Raw genomic sequence first — 16,389 nt, forward strand, 5'->3', positions numbered from 1 at the left:
CTCAAATAGTGGGTGCAGGGCCTCAGCATTTCTTTTCGCATCAACTTTTAGAGCCTCCGGTGGAATCTGGTCTGGTCCAGCAGCTTTCCCCCTTTTCATCTTGTTAATGGCACCTACAATCTCTGCTATCGATGGTGGATCACAGCTAATTGGTAGCTCATTCCTTGCAGGCAAAATTTCTGGCTGGTTGTCTGGTGGTGGTCTGTTCAGAAGGCAGTTGAAATGTTCCCTCCATCGTTCAGATTGAGCCTCTTTTCCAAAAATAGTTTTCCCATCTTTGTCTTTGACTGGTACCTCTGGTTTCCCATATTTTCCAGCAAGTGTCTTGGTAGTTTGATAAAGGATCCTCATGTGTCCTCCAGTCGCTGCTGCTTCTGCTTTCTCTGCAAGTCTGTTCATGAATGCTTCCTTGTCTTTCTTCACAGATCTTTTGACTTCCTTAGCTATGGCTCGATACTGCTCTTGTGCATCCAGTCTTGAAGCCCTTGTTCGGCTTGCATTCACTTGTTCCTTCCTTGTTCTCCTCTTTTCAATAAGGTCCAAGGTGGTTGGACTTATCCATTCTTTATGTTCCGATTTCTTTACCCCCAATACCTCGTGGCAAGTTGTTATGTAGACTTCCTTGATCTTTGCCCAATGTGACTCTACATCTATGTCCTCCTCGAGCTCAGTAAGAGGTTGGAATCTATTACTCAATTGTAGTTTGAATTCCTCATTCTTTTCCCCATCAAGTGCATTCACCTCGAATTTTCTTCTTGTATGTGATCTGGCCCCGTGTTTTCTGAGTCGGAGCTTAAGCTTTGCCAATAGCAGGTGGTGGTCTGATCCAACATCTGCCCCTCTCCGTACTGTCACATCTTCCAATGAACGTCTGAATCTACGAGAGATACAAAAATGATCAATCTGATTCTCTGTCACACCATCTGGTGAGACCCAAGTTGCTTTGTGGATCCTCTTATGGGGGAACACTGATCCTCCAATCACCAAGCTGTTGAATGCACAGAAATTTGCAAATCTCTCTCCATTATCATTCATTTCTCCCATGCCATGACGTCCCATGATACCTTCATAGCCTACGTTATCCTGTCCCACTTTTGCATTAGCATCTCCCATCAATATGTTGATGTCTTTCCTTGGCAACTTGTCAATGACTTGTTGTAGCAGACCATAAAATGTATCTTTGTCCTCATCTGTTGCATCATTTGTTGGGGCATAGATCTGTACAATGTTCATGCTGATCTTCTTAATCCGTGTTGTAAAAGACGCCATGATGATCCTTTCTCCGCATTGTTCCCATCCTCTCAGTGACTTCTGGGCAAACTTGCTTAGAATTATTCCTACTCCCTGTGTATGAATCCCGTCCCCTCTCCCTGAATATAAAATCTTCTCCCCAGACTTGAGGTGTTTCTGTCCAGATTGTATCCAGTGGGTTTCGCTTACTCCAAGTATATGCAGCCTGTATCTTCTCATCTCAGTCACAACTTGAGAGCTTTTTCCTGCTTCATACATGGTGCGAACGTTCCACGACGCAATTCGAAGCTGCTTGTTTGGTGAAGACGTCATCGGGTCAGCAGAGTCCTTTCGGCTTTGTCTGTTGTCCTTCATAAATTCTGTAATTCCAGAAACTCTTCGGTCGCCCAAGCTAAAAAAAGGATTTAGTTTGTCTGTCTGTGTTTCTGTAACGGTTTGAGTTTAACGGAAAGGGGTGTTAACCCTTTGCCAACCCCCAACCTGGAGGACCAGGTGACTCAAAGATGGGGGAATCACACACCATTAGTCGCCTTTAACGACACGCTGGCTTGGCGTTGGGCTATTCTTGACCCTCTCAGTTGAGGGACCCCGGACACCACACGGGGTGTGGCGCTCTATACAGAGAGAAAATTATAAATTGATTACGGGGGAAGGTGGGGGGAGGGGGGGGGGGTGGGTTGACCCACAAACGATCGAGGTGTTGGGCTTCGGGTAGACCATGATACGAAATCAAAGAGAAAAGGCCGCTGGTACTTGGATGGTGGAAATGGTTAGGGGGGGGGGGGGGGGTAGTGACAATCAGCATGGGATGTATATATTAACATTAATAATATAGGCAATAGATGACCAGGGATGTGTATTGTTTGTATATGTTTGTGTGTGTGTGTGTGTGTGTGCGCGCGCGCGTGTTGTGTGTGTGAAAGGGATTACACAAAAACACCTTTCTCTGTAGCTTCCAAATGATTACGTATACGATAAATTTGAAACCCACATTGTTTGAATCAGCTCACTAATTAATTCCTGAGCCTTGAGATGGTGACGCAACTATTACATACAAGACCTTGCAGTCGAGACGGCAGGGCTTTTGGGTTACACAACCACTATTTACCCATCGGTCAGCGGTACTCTTTGATGTATACAACACTCACCGCCTTTACGCAAAGCCGCCTGCCCATAAATCAAGAGATGGTCTCCTAACTGTTCACAAGCGAACTGTCAAACGAGCAATCGATGATTGGATAAGAATCTCAAGATTTCATATAATAAGGTAAGTTTTGGAGAGGTGATATCCCCCCACCCGTCATCGGACAGAACTTTCATTGCGTTATATCATATGAGCTCCGCCCATTGTCTTTCTATTCAGGAGTGACGAGATTAGACGAGAGGACGCGAGAGAAAAAAATGGTCACGTGTTGGGCAAGTCGTTCGTTAGGCGAGCTTCGGTGTCTAACTATAACTCCGTTATGTTTCCTGTGCATGACGTAATTATAGTGGTTTAGAGTCATCGCTGAAACACTGGAAGACGGCAATGGGATAGTTGCGTCAGTTGTTGAATAAATTATCCAGGCACGGTTGATAAGTAAAAAAAACAAATTATGTTGTAGTTACATTTGAAACAAACAAAGTATACCACTGATCTCGTCTCATTGAGATATAAAGAATGATATAAAAATCAAGAAAATCGGCCGATAAATAAAAAAGTTGCTAAAAAATCGAAAATAAACAAAAGCAATTTTTAAAATCGAATTTATTCGTAAAACAGTTGGTTTTCAAACCGATTTTTCTGAAACAAGGACCAATGTTCTTCTTTCTTCAAGCCGATTTCAACAATGTGACTTTCAAATTCCTCAGAATTATATTTTTTACTTTTAGATTTTAGCTTTTAGGCCTACTCAAAAAGGTGTTATATTCCTTGCCACTTGCACAACAATAGCGTAATACATCGACGGCGAGAAGCGTCTTTGTTTCGACCAGCCGGTTCGGTTAGATAGCCTGTGATTGGTCGAAGACTTAAAGACGCTTGATTCACTCAGTCGACTCATCATTGTCGACAAGACAAGAGTGCTAGAAACACACATCCCTCCCCTCATCTTAGTAGTGTGTGTGTGTGAGCGTGTGTGTTTTTTTTTTGTTTTGTTTTTTTTTTTTTTGTGTGTTTTTGACTTGGTCATGAATGCGATTGTTAGCTAAGCTAAGAAAGACGGTCGACGTCCTTAGGCTACTTTAATTAATTTTCGTGACTTGTTATTCAATTATTTGGAGATGGCAGATTAAGGTCGTTTACTCATTGTAATTTGTACTAAGTTTGTTTTGTCTGTCTCTAGATTAACTAGCTTTATTTCATTCATGTGCAATTCAATAAGTAGGCCACAAGTCTTTGGACGCTACTTTCTCTCTCATAGTAATATTCAAATGTCTTTTTCTCTCTATTGATTTCCTCTTCTCTTTGTCTCTTTTCTCCCCATCTCTCCTCTCTCTCTCTCTCTCTCTCTCTCTCTCTCTCTCTCTCTCTCTCCTCTCTCTCTCTCTCTCCTCTCTCTCTCTCTCTATCTGTCTCTCTCTTTTTAAAATATTTTTTTTGCATGTTGTAGGAGGCCTAGACTTTACAGGAATACGTCCAAGTATTAATAGCCAGAGTCAATATATTTCTTTCTCTCAGTCTCAGCCACTCTCTTTTTCACTCACATCTCTCTCTCTCTCTCTCTCTCTCTCTCTCTCTCTCTCTCTCTCTCTCTCTCTCTCTCTCTCTCTCTCTCTCTCTCTCTCTCTTCTTTTTTTTTTTTTTTTTTTTTTTTCTCCTTTTTTTTTCCCCACGGATGGTGTAGGCTTAGATACTGGATGGCTTGTTATAGTAATATGTACTACGAGTCAATGATTTCCCCCTCTTTTCTGATTCTCTCTCTCTCTCTCTCTCTCTCTCTCTCTCTCTCTCTCTCTCTATATATATATATATATATATATATATATATATATATATATATATATATATATATATATATATATATATATATATATATATATATATATATATATATATATATATATATATATATATATATATATATATAATATATATATATATAGGTAGTGGTAACTGGTCTAGAATTGATGAATATGCTTGAAAATTACTACCTTAAAAATTTCCCTAGAGCCTGGAAAAAAAACAGGAAAAAACCGGGAAAAAGCAGGGAAAAATATTTTCCTGAATCACTTCTAGGCCTGAATGTAATTTAATTATTCTCTTTAGAAAGATGAAAGTTTCCTCTCTGATTTGCACATAAATTTGAAATGACTAATAATCACAATTCCCCCCCCCCCCCCCCCCCCCCCCCAAATTTTTTTCTTCTTTCATAATATAATCAATACGTCTCTCTTAGCAATATATTTCAGGATTATAATTATTTATTCACATTCTGCTGTTTTGTTTTGTTTTTTTTTATTGTTGTTCACTTTGTCATTGTGTTAGGATGCTTATTTTGTTGTTTATGTTTATTTATTTACTTATTTAATTTGTTTTTTTTAAAGGATCACATATCTTAGGATGATGGCACATTCAGAAATAGACCATAATGATAAACTTAATAAGCTGTGCAGATTGTGCTCTGACACACGGAAAACTCATGACTTCTGATGATATTAAAGAGGCGGATGGCGCGGTGGTGACATACATGCACAGTTACAGACTCATATTCCCGTACACAGTCACCCCCCAAACATCACATACTAGAGTCACATTACATTCCATGGATTGATAGGCATAGTTTTGGAATGGGCTTTCATGGGGAGAAAGGGGGGGGGGGGGAGAAATGTTGCATTCCACATTGCAAAGATAGAAAAACGGGCATCAGATTTAAGGTCAGAGAGTGGGAAACTTGCTTGCATCATGGTAACGTCTTTATTACAAACAGATCCAGAGCTAAAGTTTTACAATCTAAGTAAAAGAAATCCTTCCATAACCATTTCCTCCTCACACAGAAATCTGATGTTGCTATGCCATTGTTAATAAACAGAACAATTTATATCAATTGTAGATTTGGACACTTACACAAAATTCCTAGATTTTATCTGTCATTCTTCTGTCCAGTACTGAATTTATCAAGACCACGTATCTGATTTTTCTCTCACCAACTCAAGTATGCTTGATAAGCGGGTGGTTGGATGGGAGCATCACCCTTGAATCATATACCAATGATGTTCGCATGGGTGTACGATCCGATAGTGATGTCGTTTCTTCTTCTCTTTACTAGCCTATCCTGCTTCTTTGGTTTGTGATTGTATTTTTGACAGGGGATATTTTTTTTTCTGTAAATCTTCTGCCTGTTTGTTCTTGGTTATTTATAATTTAGCTTATGATATCTTTAGGTTATGATTTTGATTTACATTTGTACTATTTTTGTTAGATTGCTTGTTTTTTTGTTTCAGCGGTCTCTCATATAACCTCAATTGTGTTGGAAGAGACCTAAAGCAACAAACAAACAAAAAAAAGTATGCTTGATAAACATCTATGACACCCGTCAAACTCACTCAATGCACAGACAACATAAACACACAATATTAATAATATACTACCATAATATATCCATATACACAACTATTACAAGCTTATCTTAGAGCAAACCACCAAAACTGTCAAGTATTTCTTCATGTTATAAGACTAGGACAGCTAGCTTGGAAAAAGTGTAACTGTAATGGACAGCTGTGATAGTCTCATTTGTCTTTCAGTCATAAAAAGGGTTAGTTGACTATATACTTTACCTATCTGTCTACAGTCATATCAAAATTCAAGTGAATGTTAGGTGAATTAACTGGACTATGAATTTTTTGTCAAATTTATAATTAGTACAATTTACAATATATCCCATTTTTAAGAAGTGAAAATGTGATGTTATCTTGCCCCTAGGAGTATGAAAATTGTTGTATGCCTAGTCAATCTTATTGACAATATATTTTCGATGATAAATATGTAAAATGCGTCTCATATTCTATAATTATGCGTGGTTTATGACGACAAAAATGCAATCATCATACAACAGAAATAAGCTGTTATCCAGGTAAAATTCTTGCCTGCTCTGATAATCATTGACCGTGACCTGACCCAAAGAGGCGCTTGCAAGCAACTCTGCTGTAGGTATACTAAGTTATCAGGCTTAGTTGCCGTGGGATTCTCAATGATGGACTTAACTTAGTTAAAGCTGCTGCTGTTTGATATTTTTTGGAAATAAGCTGTTATCCAGGTAAAATTCTTGCCTGCTCTGATAATCATTGACCGTGACCTGACCCAAAGAGGCGCTTGCAAGCAACTCTGCTGTAGGTATACTAAGTTATCAGGCTTAGTTGCTGTGGGATTCTCAATGATGGACTAAACTTAGTTAAAGCTGCTGCTGTATGATATTTTTTGGAGTCGTCTTAAGTTGGTCATTATCTTACTGTGTTATTTGTGGCATGGATTTCTAATGATAGTTCATTATCAGTAATGATAAATTTCTTTTTTTTTTTTTTTCTTATTTTTTCAATTGTTTTAGGTTCCAAGTCGGGAAGTGGATAAAGATCCTCGCAAGCTGTGGACACATTGGAATAAAGAAACAAAACAGGTAAAGCTGATATGAAAACAAATGACATCGACTCATGTGAAATTGGTTTTATTATTATTATTATTATTATTATTGTTATTATTATTATTATTATTATTATTATTATTATTATTATTATTATTATTATTATTATTATTATTATTATTATTATTATTGGGGGGGGGTGCTTTTTCTTTTTACCAAACCTAAAATGGCAGTTGTTAAAGCTTTGAAAAGCTCCCTGTCAATATCATAAATGTGTAAATTTTGATGACACATAACATGTGTCTGACTCTGAAGTTCATTTACAGTGGAATCCTGATATTCTACCAATATGTGTTATGTGTAATGATAGCATGTTTGATGTGTTATGTAATGTGTAATGATAGCATGTTTGATGTGTTATGTACTGTGTAATGATAGCATGTTTGATGTGTTATGTAATGTGTAATGATAGCATGTTTGATGTGTTATGTAATGTGTAATGATAGCATGTTTGATGTGTTATGTACTGTGTAATGATAGCATGTTTGATGTGTTATGTAATGCGTAATGATAGCATGATTGGTGTGTTATGTAATGTGTAATGATAGCATGTTTGATGTGTTATGTAATGTGTAATGATAGCATGTTTGATGTGTTATGTAATGTGTAATGATAGCATGTTTGATGTGTTATGTAATGTGTAATGATAGCATGTTTGATTGCTTATCCAGAGATCTGAGATTCAATCCCTAGTCAAGGCGGTATGACTTTTTGGGGTTGATTTTTCTTGTATTCCCTCTCTGCTCTGTCTGGCACTATTTCATACACACCTTTTCTGATTTTCATGCTTTTGATGGGAGGCAAGTATGTCACAAAGCACTTTCTGCCAGGTCTAACTGACACAGCTGTTCAGTCACTGCTGGATGGACCTGAGGAATATTGGGAAATATTTCAATTTCACTCAGTTTTGATAACGACCATTGGACCCTTTACTTGTGAGTCCAGTGCTTTCCCACTCAGTATTTCAATATAGCATGAATGCAAAATAAGTTGCAACAGGGACAAAATTCAAGCCTGTAAATCTTCCGTTGTCGGATTTCCAAAAGTACAATTTTGCTCGATATATTCTGTTAAGTGTTTTTTTTTTTTTTAAATTAAAGATTAAAAGTAAAAATAAATTTTGTAACGTCAAAAAAAACCAGAACAAACACAAAAGAAAATAAAAGAGTTTTTTATTTTTTGCATCAAAGACAAAACAAAACTAGACCATCTGGTCAGCTAGGAACCATTATCATTCCACTTACACGATCTGTAGATGTGGATGTATTCACTGCCTGCTTACTTGCCACATAGGAGAGAGAGGGTCGCAGTTGTCGGACTCGAGTGTAGTCAACTAGCACACACAATGTGTGTTGGACCAGGCTGTTTCTCTCTATTTTTACGACTACTGACACACATGTATTTCTCCCACTGTCTTTTTTCCTTCCAATGGTTTCTTTGGTTCAGTCTAAAAGTCAACTGGGAAAAAATAATGCAAAATAAATATTTTGCTACGAACGGTAATTCTTTTTCCTCCTTCACACACGACGGCTCCTCCTCCTCCTCCTCTTCTGTTGTGTATATTAATTAATCCATATTTTTGTCCTGTTGGTCTATTTTCCCCTGTTCAAAAAGTTCCGACAATTTTTTCACCAACCATTTACAGGCCGGAAAATAGATATCAGCTTCAATCTGGCTGAAAACTGGTCCTGGCACATATTTATTATGTTGGAGTGAAAAGTGGTTTTAAAGTTCAGAAAGATTGGTTGACTTTATCCATTATCAATGGAACACTCTCGGATAAAGAGGAGGTGTTGACTTTAAACAGAAGTTGACGATGCTGATTCCATTATACTTTTGAAACTTCTTGTTTACCCAATAAAAAGGATTACATTGGCCAGTCATGAGTATTTGAAATTCATTTTGCTACTTTAATAGAATTATTCATCTTACAATATTTCAATTTTTTTTTCCATTTAGTTCTTCCTGCAATTTGCATTCAAAGTGGACCCTCGTGGGAACAGGCCGCCCAGCCCCAAACCTTTACAGCCTGCATCTCACCTCCCAGGAGGTGTGCCCGGAGGACCACCACCACCACCAGGCCCCGGCGGACCCCTTACATCATTACCCCCTCCTCCTGGGGTGCCCCCACCTCCTCCCGCTCCAGAAATGGGTGGAGGAGGACCCCCACCTCCTCCAATGGGTGCCTCCACAGGCCCACCTCCTCCTCCTGGCATCCCACCTCCCCCAATGCCCCCACCACCAATGGGAGGCCACGGATTTGGTGGGCCTGGACGCGGACCCCCTCCCAGACTTCCTCCTCCCCCTCCAAACATGCCACCTGGACCTCCAGGACCCCCAAGACCCATGCAACCCCCGCCAAGGGTACACCTGGCCCCTCCCCCTCCCCCTGTCCAACCCCCACCTCCTGGAAGCAGAGCACCACCCGTTGCTCCCCCACCACCACCCCCTCCACCATCTTAGACATCGAGACTTTCTTCATAGTAATATGTCCTGTTTCCTCTTGCATTGTTTTATTGTCCGTCAATTATCACTTAGTATTCTCTTTTTTAAAATGGGGAAAATCGGAATTTCAATCACACAAAACTCATAAATTTGAAGACTATGTCTTGTTCTGATTTTAATTCAAGTAAGGTGCATAGTTGTGCTGCTGCTGTCTTTATTACACTAAATAAAATATCTATTCACAAGTATTAGTTGTTAATCTTTTTAACTTCAATTCAAAGAAGTTCGCCACTGAGGTGGTTTGACCAATAATTTGAGGTTCCCCTTCCCCTTTCCCATTTACAACATGAACGTTTCTGTCTTGCATAAATCTTTGAGAGAGGTGAATGTGGGCATTCTTGGTCTTAAAATTCATATTTCCAATTCCTCATACAAATGAAAAGAATAAAAGACAACTGGTTTAATCTCGCATTCCGTTTTCCACTACTTTGCTCTCTGTTATTATAATGTTTACTCATAAAGATGTTTGTTTTTCATTATCCTAAAATCATTAATAAAGAAGAGTAGAAATTAAGTAGGTGTTTGTTCTTCTTCTTATTATTATTATTATTTTATTTTTGCCGATGATACTTTTGTTTTTACTTAAATGTGTCTCTTGCGCTATAAAAGTCAACGAAGTGACTATTCTCACCCCCCGGATGCTAGTCTTCATAATAGTAGTCCAGTAGTCCACAATTGTTGTATGTTTAATCCAAAGGTTGTAATGCTGTAATTTGTTAAGTTTCTTGTCACAAGTTGCACAATTAAAAAAAAAAAATCAATCAAATCCAAATCTCAAAAAGCCGGCAACGTTTTTTTTGGTAATCCAATCGGCCCGGGGGGGGGGGGGGGGGGGGGGGGGGGTGAGAATAGAGGCAGCCAAGTGTCAAACATTGCGTATTCATTCTAATTTCCATGTTGTTGGAGGTCTAGGATAGAGATCACTATTAACTCTTCCATTCTATGCGGCCTTTGGTCTTGTGGTATGACACTCACTTTCGGATCGGAAGGTCCTGGATTTGCATAGTTGAGTCCTTGGAAAAGGCTCTTTACTCACATTCTCTTACCGTACTCAGGTGTAAAATGAATGCCTGGCCATTGACAGCGTTGTCTCTGTCGGAAAAATTGCAATATTGCCTAACAGGTGTCATGTCTTTAAATGTTTCGTGTTGCTGTTGTTCAGGGACCCTTTGTAAAGCGCTTGAGCACATTTAGTGGATATTGCGCTCTATAAAAGCTCAAGTTGTTTTTGTTTTTTTCTGTTTGAACCATTTCCCTGAATTTTTTTTTCTTGGGTCTATTCAGCATAGTTTCTTAACTTTAATCTATAATCCTGAAAAAACTGGGTGGGGTTCCTGACCTCCCATAGTGGGCAGGGAGGTACTTACTGTGTCTTCTATTATCCGTTTTCCAACTTGCTTTCTATCTTTGTCTTGGAATGAGACTACTTGGTTTTGTCCTGACACCAATTCCCCCTTGTCTTACCTTTTCTTGGGTGCTTTAATTCTAGAACTTTTTACTATCCCATATTCTCCCTTTTTACTGCCGCTGATATGACCTAAATGCCGTAAAACCCTTAAAAACATAATCCTGAAAAAGAAAATGTGGGTCTGTTTATCTATGGCCTCATAAAATAGCCTTTTCTACAGGGGTTGTCTTGACACTGGAACACTCTATAGGGGTGTCTTGACAGTGGAACACTATAGGGGTTGTCTTGACAGTGGAACACTCTATTAGCGTTGTCTTGACAGTGGAACACTCTATAGGGGTTGTCTTGACAGTGGAACACTCTATTAGGGTTGTCTTGACAGTGGAACACTCTATAGGGGTTGTCTTGACAGTGAAACACTCTATAGGGGTTGTCTTGACAGTGAAACACTCTATAGGGGTTGTCTTGACAGTGAAACACTCTATACGGGTTGTCGTAACAGTGGAACACTCTATAGGAGTTGTCTTGACAGTGGAACACTCTATAGGGGTTGTCTTGACAGTGGAACACTCTATAGGGGTTGTCTTGACAGTGTAACACTCTATAGTTGTCTTGACAGTGAAACACTCTATAGGGGTTGTCTTGACAGTGAAACACTCTTTAGGGGTTATCTTGACAGTGGAACACTCTATAGGGGTTGTCTTGACAGTGGAACACTCTATAGTTGTCTTGACAGTGGAACACTCTATAGGGGTTGTCTTGACAGTGGAACACTCTATAGGGGTTGTCTTGACAGTGGAACACTCTATAGGGGTTGTCTTGACAGTGGAACACTCTATAGGGGTTGTCTTGACAGTGTAACACTCTATAGTTGTCTTGACACTGGAACACTCTATAGGGGTTGTCTTGACAGTGAAACACTCTATAGGGTTGTCTTGACAGTGAAACACTCTTTAGGGGTTATCTTGACAGTGGAACACTCTATAGGGGTTGTCTTGACAGTGGAACACTCTATAGTTGTCTTGACAGTGGAACACTCTATAGGGGTTGTCTTGACAGTGGAACACTCTATAGGGGTTGTCTTGACAGTGAAACACTCTATACGGGTTGTCGTAACAGTGGAACACTCTATAGGGGTTGTCTTGACAGTGGAACACTCTATAGGGGTTGTCTTGACAGTGGAACACTCTATAGGGGTTGTCTTGACAGTGGAACACTCTATAGGGGTTGTCTTGACAGTGTAACACTCTATAGTTGTCTTGACACTGGAACACTCTATAGGGGTTGTCTTGACAGTGAAACACTCTATAGGGGTTGTCTTGACAGTGAAACACTCTTTAGGGGTTATCTTGACAGTGGAACACTCTATAGAAGTTGTCTTGACAGTGAAACACTCTATAGTTGTCTTGACACTGGAACACTCTATAGGGGTTGTCTTGACAGTGAAACACTCTATAGGGGGTCTTGACAGTGGAACACTCTATAGGGGTTGTCTTGACAGTGAAACACTCTATAGGGGTTGTCTTGACAGTGAAACACTCTATACGGGTTGTCGTAACAGTGGAACACTCTATAGGGGTTGTCTTGACAGTGGAACACTCTATAGGGGTTGTCTTGACAGTGGAACACTCTATAGGGGTTGTCTTGACAGTGTAACACTCTATAGTTGTCTTGACACTAGAACACTCTATAGGAGTTGTCTTGACAGTGAAACACTCTATAGGGGTTGTCTTGACAGTGAAACACTCTTTAGGGGTTATCTTGACAGTGGAACACTCTATAGGGGTTGTCTTGACAGTGGAACACTCTATAGTTGTCTTGACAGTGGATCACTCTATAGGGGTTGTCTTGACAGTGGAACACTCTATAGGGGTTGTCTTGACAGTGGAACACTCTATAGAAGTTGTCTTGACAGTGAAACACTCTATAGTTGTCTTGACACTGGAACACTCTATAAGGGTTGTCTTGACAGTGAAACACTCTATAGGGGTTGTCTTGACAGTGAAACACTCTATAGGGGGTCTTGACAGTGGAACACTCTATAAGTGTTGTCTTGACAGTGAAACACTCTATAGGGGTTGTTTTGACAGTGGAACACTCTATAGGGGTTGTCTTGACAGTGAAACACTCTATAGGGGTTGTCTTGACAGTGAAACACTCTATAGGGGTTGTCTTGACAGTGAAACACTCTATAGGGGTTGTCTTGACAGTGGAACACTCTATAGGGGTTGTCTTGACAGTGGAACACTCTATAGTTGTCTTGACACTGGAACACTCTATAGGGGTTGTCTTGACAGTGGAACACTCTATAGTTGTCTTGACACTGGAACACTCTATAGGGGTTGTCTTGACAGTGGAACACTCTTTTGGGGTTGTCTTGACAGTGAAACACTCTATAGGGGTTGTCTTGACAGTGAAACACTCTATAGGGGTTGTCTTGACAGTGGAACACCTTATAGGGGTTATCTTGACAGTGGAACACTATATAGGCGTTGTCTTGACAGTGGAACACTCTATAGGGGTTGTCTTGATAGTGGAACACTCTATAGGGGTTGTCTTGACAGTGGAACACTCTATAGGGGTTGTCTTGACAGTGGAACACTCTATCGGGGTTGTCTTGACAGTGAAACACTCTATAGGAGTTGTCTTGACAGTGGAACACTCTATAGGGGTTGTCTTGACAGTGGAACACTCTATAGGGGTTGTCTTGACAGTGGAACACTCTATAGGGGTTGTCTTGACAATTGAACACTATAGTTGTCTTGACAGTGGAACACTCTATAGGGGTTGTCTTGACAGTGGAACACTCTATAGGGGTTGTCTTGACAGTGGAACACATCTAACTCACTGAACTCGTCTGTCAGAATACTTCCCATCAGATCTGATATTAGACCCAGGTACCTATTCAAAGCCAGGTCGATGAGATTACCTTGGTTCATAATAGGTATATTTTATTATTTGTAAACATTTGAGTTGAGTGTGTTCCTCTTAGTGGAGACCTGTGCGTGTGTCAAGATGACACATTAAGGTGATCTGATCTCAAACTAAACACACACATCTAGTGTTGGAATCTACATCTGTTTCCTATTCGAACCAATTCCCCTTTGTCTTACTCTTTCTTTGATACTTTAATTGTAATTCTATAACTTTGTACTATCCCATTTTCTTAACGGCACTGATATTACATAAAAGTGTTGCAAGCGCCGTAAAACCCTTTAAAACAAACAACGTGGAAATAGTAAAGCAGCAGGGGTAGACAACCCGATAAGATCATAAACTTTGTGGAGCTAAGATTCGACATGGAGCATGGAAGTGCGCAAAGATAGTACAGTACTCGTTTGTTCATAGCACGCTTTCGGGAGAAGCCAAAAAGTGTGACGTAATCCGATGCTCGTGGGAAGTAACCAATACATTCGGTCATTCAGCTAAACCGTGTCGTATTGCAGAGCGTGCTTTAATTCAACGTGCTAGAATCCTGAGAGTACTGTAATATTATTATGTATGTAGTCCGGATACAGACAGCGTGGAGTCACCAAGTAAAACTTCCTTCACCTTCCTCTCACAAAGGGAGAGGTTAGCAAGGGGCCTCATGGAGATAAGAGTGGAGACCACCTCCCTCCTCAACATAGTGGTAGTCCTTCAGAGCCATCAGGCCCATGGAACTGGAGTTAATCCCGGTTTCTATAGCGTGAACGGACAATAGCGATTGCTTGCTACCCTTTGGATAGGACGCTAGTCTATCGCAAAGTGCTTTCCGCCAGATCTAACAGACCCAGCTACCCAATCACTGCTGGGTTGACAGGGGGTCAGAAAAAATCTCGCCTGCACCCGGGATTGGTCTCGGTCACTTTGCATGTGAAGCGAGTGCTCTACCAACTGAGCTATCAGGCCCCCCCCCCCCCTCCCCCTCAAAGTATTGTTCGTTTTTAATTTGGATGAAAAGGTGTACTTCGTTAAGAATTATTCACAATGCGTTGTTTAAGTAAACGAAGAAGAAGAAAAAACAAGAGCACAGGTCATGCACAAAGTCACCTAAAATGTATTCACCTGAATCGAGCCTGGGGGGGGGGGGGGGGGGGGGGGGGGGGTAAATTGTCATATTCGCGCACAATGTACACAGTCAGTACATTAATTTTTGTGACTATTGTTACCCATCCGTCACGGACCATGCTTATCATCGCTTCATGCGTTATGGATGAAATAGACTTGTGTGATGAAAAAAATAATGCTATAAATAGACAAGATCGAGACCTGCTGAATTTGTTGATTTTGGTGTAGGAGTTGGGGGGGGGGGGGGGGGGGGGGGTAAATTGTCATATTCGCGCACAATGTACACAGTCAGTACATTAATTTTTGTGACTATTGTTACCCATCCGTCACAGACCATGCTTATCATCGCATAATGCGTTATGGATGAAATAGACTTGTGTGATGAAAAAAATAATGCTATAAATAGACAAGATCGAGACCTGCTGAATTTGTTGATTTTGGTGTAGGAGTTGGGGATGAACAACTGGCAAAAAAAATGAAAAATACGACATGATTCCAAACGTTTGTGAAGATCAAATTATAAATAAATAAAGTTTAAAAAACAGCATTTATGATAAAGCTTATTTAAACGGATGGCACATGCTCAATGCGGTTCACGATGTTTCCTTTATTACCTCAGCAATCCATATGGAATTATATTTCCATTTCATACAGGAAAAGGTGACTGTTAGGCGTTCTTTTTATACTCACACCAATAATATTATCTGTCACTGCCCGGAGCTAGTTACTCGAGTGGGGTAATAGTGTAAAGTGTCATACCTAAAGACACAACGTCGGGACCTTAATTTTCCACGACCCTGTCATCCATCGCACCACTGATCATGCTTAACATTGCTGGTCTTTTGCGTACCGCTGACCCATCGAACATTTTTATGCTTGCAATGTGCGAGAAATTATCTCGTCCTTAAAATTTGTAGGAGGTTGCAGCGTGAAGCGTACATTCAATAAACTATAGAGGCTACTTGCTCGCCACAAGAATGGGCGCTGCATTCAATAAACTATAGAATGGCGAGCATGTAGCATGGAGAAATCAAAGTGGAAACCACTTCCAGTTCCAGGCATTACCTTGTCACCACCGATGGACGAAAAAATCTTAAATCAATTATGACTAAACATACCTACGCCATTATAAGTAACAAATGTCTGCACATAAAATGAGAAGAAACACGGCTATCGATTCGAATTTTGGAAACAAGATAGAGACTATTCGGACATACAAGATAGAGACTATTCGGACATACAAGATAGAGACTATTCGGACATAATTTAAGGATAGACAGAAATATTCCAGCAAATAAGGCGATGACGCTAGTCTTTACACCAAGAAGACATAAACAGAAAGTTAAGCAGATCCACAACAAGCACACACACTGCGATAAACATAGACCTCAAGCGCCTCGATGACAAACAGGAACTGAGATGCGAAAAGGATTTAGAATGTCTGAGATGCATCGTAGCAGACCGTCATCAGTGGAAAGAACTCACTGAACAAATCAGAGAAGCTGCCAAAGCGTCCCAGCCCGAAGATAAGGAGGCGATCGGCAATAAGTCAAGTGAGCG

The 16,389-nt window shown here is 40.2% G+C and overlaps 1 protein-coding gene and 1 long non-coding RNA gene across 2 annotated transcripts in view; one reads left to right on the top strand and one right to left on the bottom strand.

Annotated features, from left to right (window-relative positions):
* Window positions 1-9,885, top strand: part of LOC144978130 (splicing factor 3A subunit 2-like) — a 21,092-nt gene extending 11,207 nt beyond the window's left edge. The window contains exons 8-9 of the mRNA XM_078923777.1: window positions 6,774-6,842; window positions 8,826-9,885. Coding sequence (XP_078779903.1) covers window positions 6,774-6,842; window positions 8,826-9,329 — 573 coding nt within the window. The 3' untranslated portion in view covers window positions 9,330-9,885. The remainder of the gene's footprint in view (window positions 1-6,773; window positions 6,843-8,825) is intronic.
* Window positions 8,220-16,389, bottom strand: part of LOC144978131 (uncharacterized) — a 9,666-nt gene continuing 1,496 nt past the window's right edge. The window contains exon 3 of the long non-coding RNA XR_013646468.1: window positions 8,220-8,324. This is a non-coding gene — a long non-coding RNA (uncharacterized LOC144978131). The remainder of the gene's footprint in view (window positions 8,325-16,389) is intronic.

Source organism: Berghia stephanieae, chromosome 8, assembly GCF_034508935.2.
Source record: "Berghia stephanieae isolate SIO BIC M18660-M18661 chromosome 8, UCSD_Bste_1.3, whole genome shotgun sequence".
In the NCBI taxonomy this organism is placed as follows: Eukaryota; Metazoa; Mollusca; class Gastropoda; order Nudibranchia; family Aeolidiidae; genus Berghia; species Berghia stephanieae.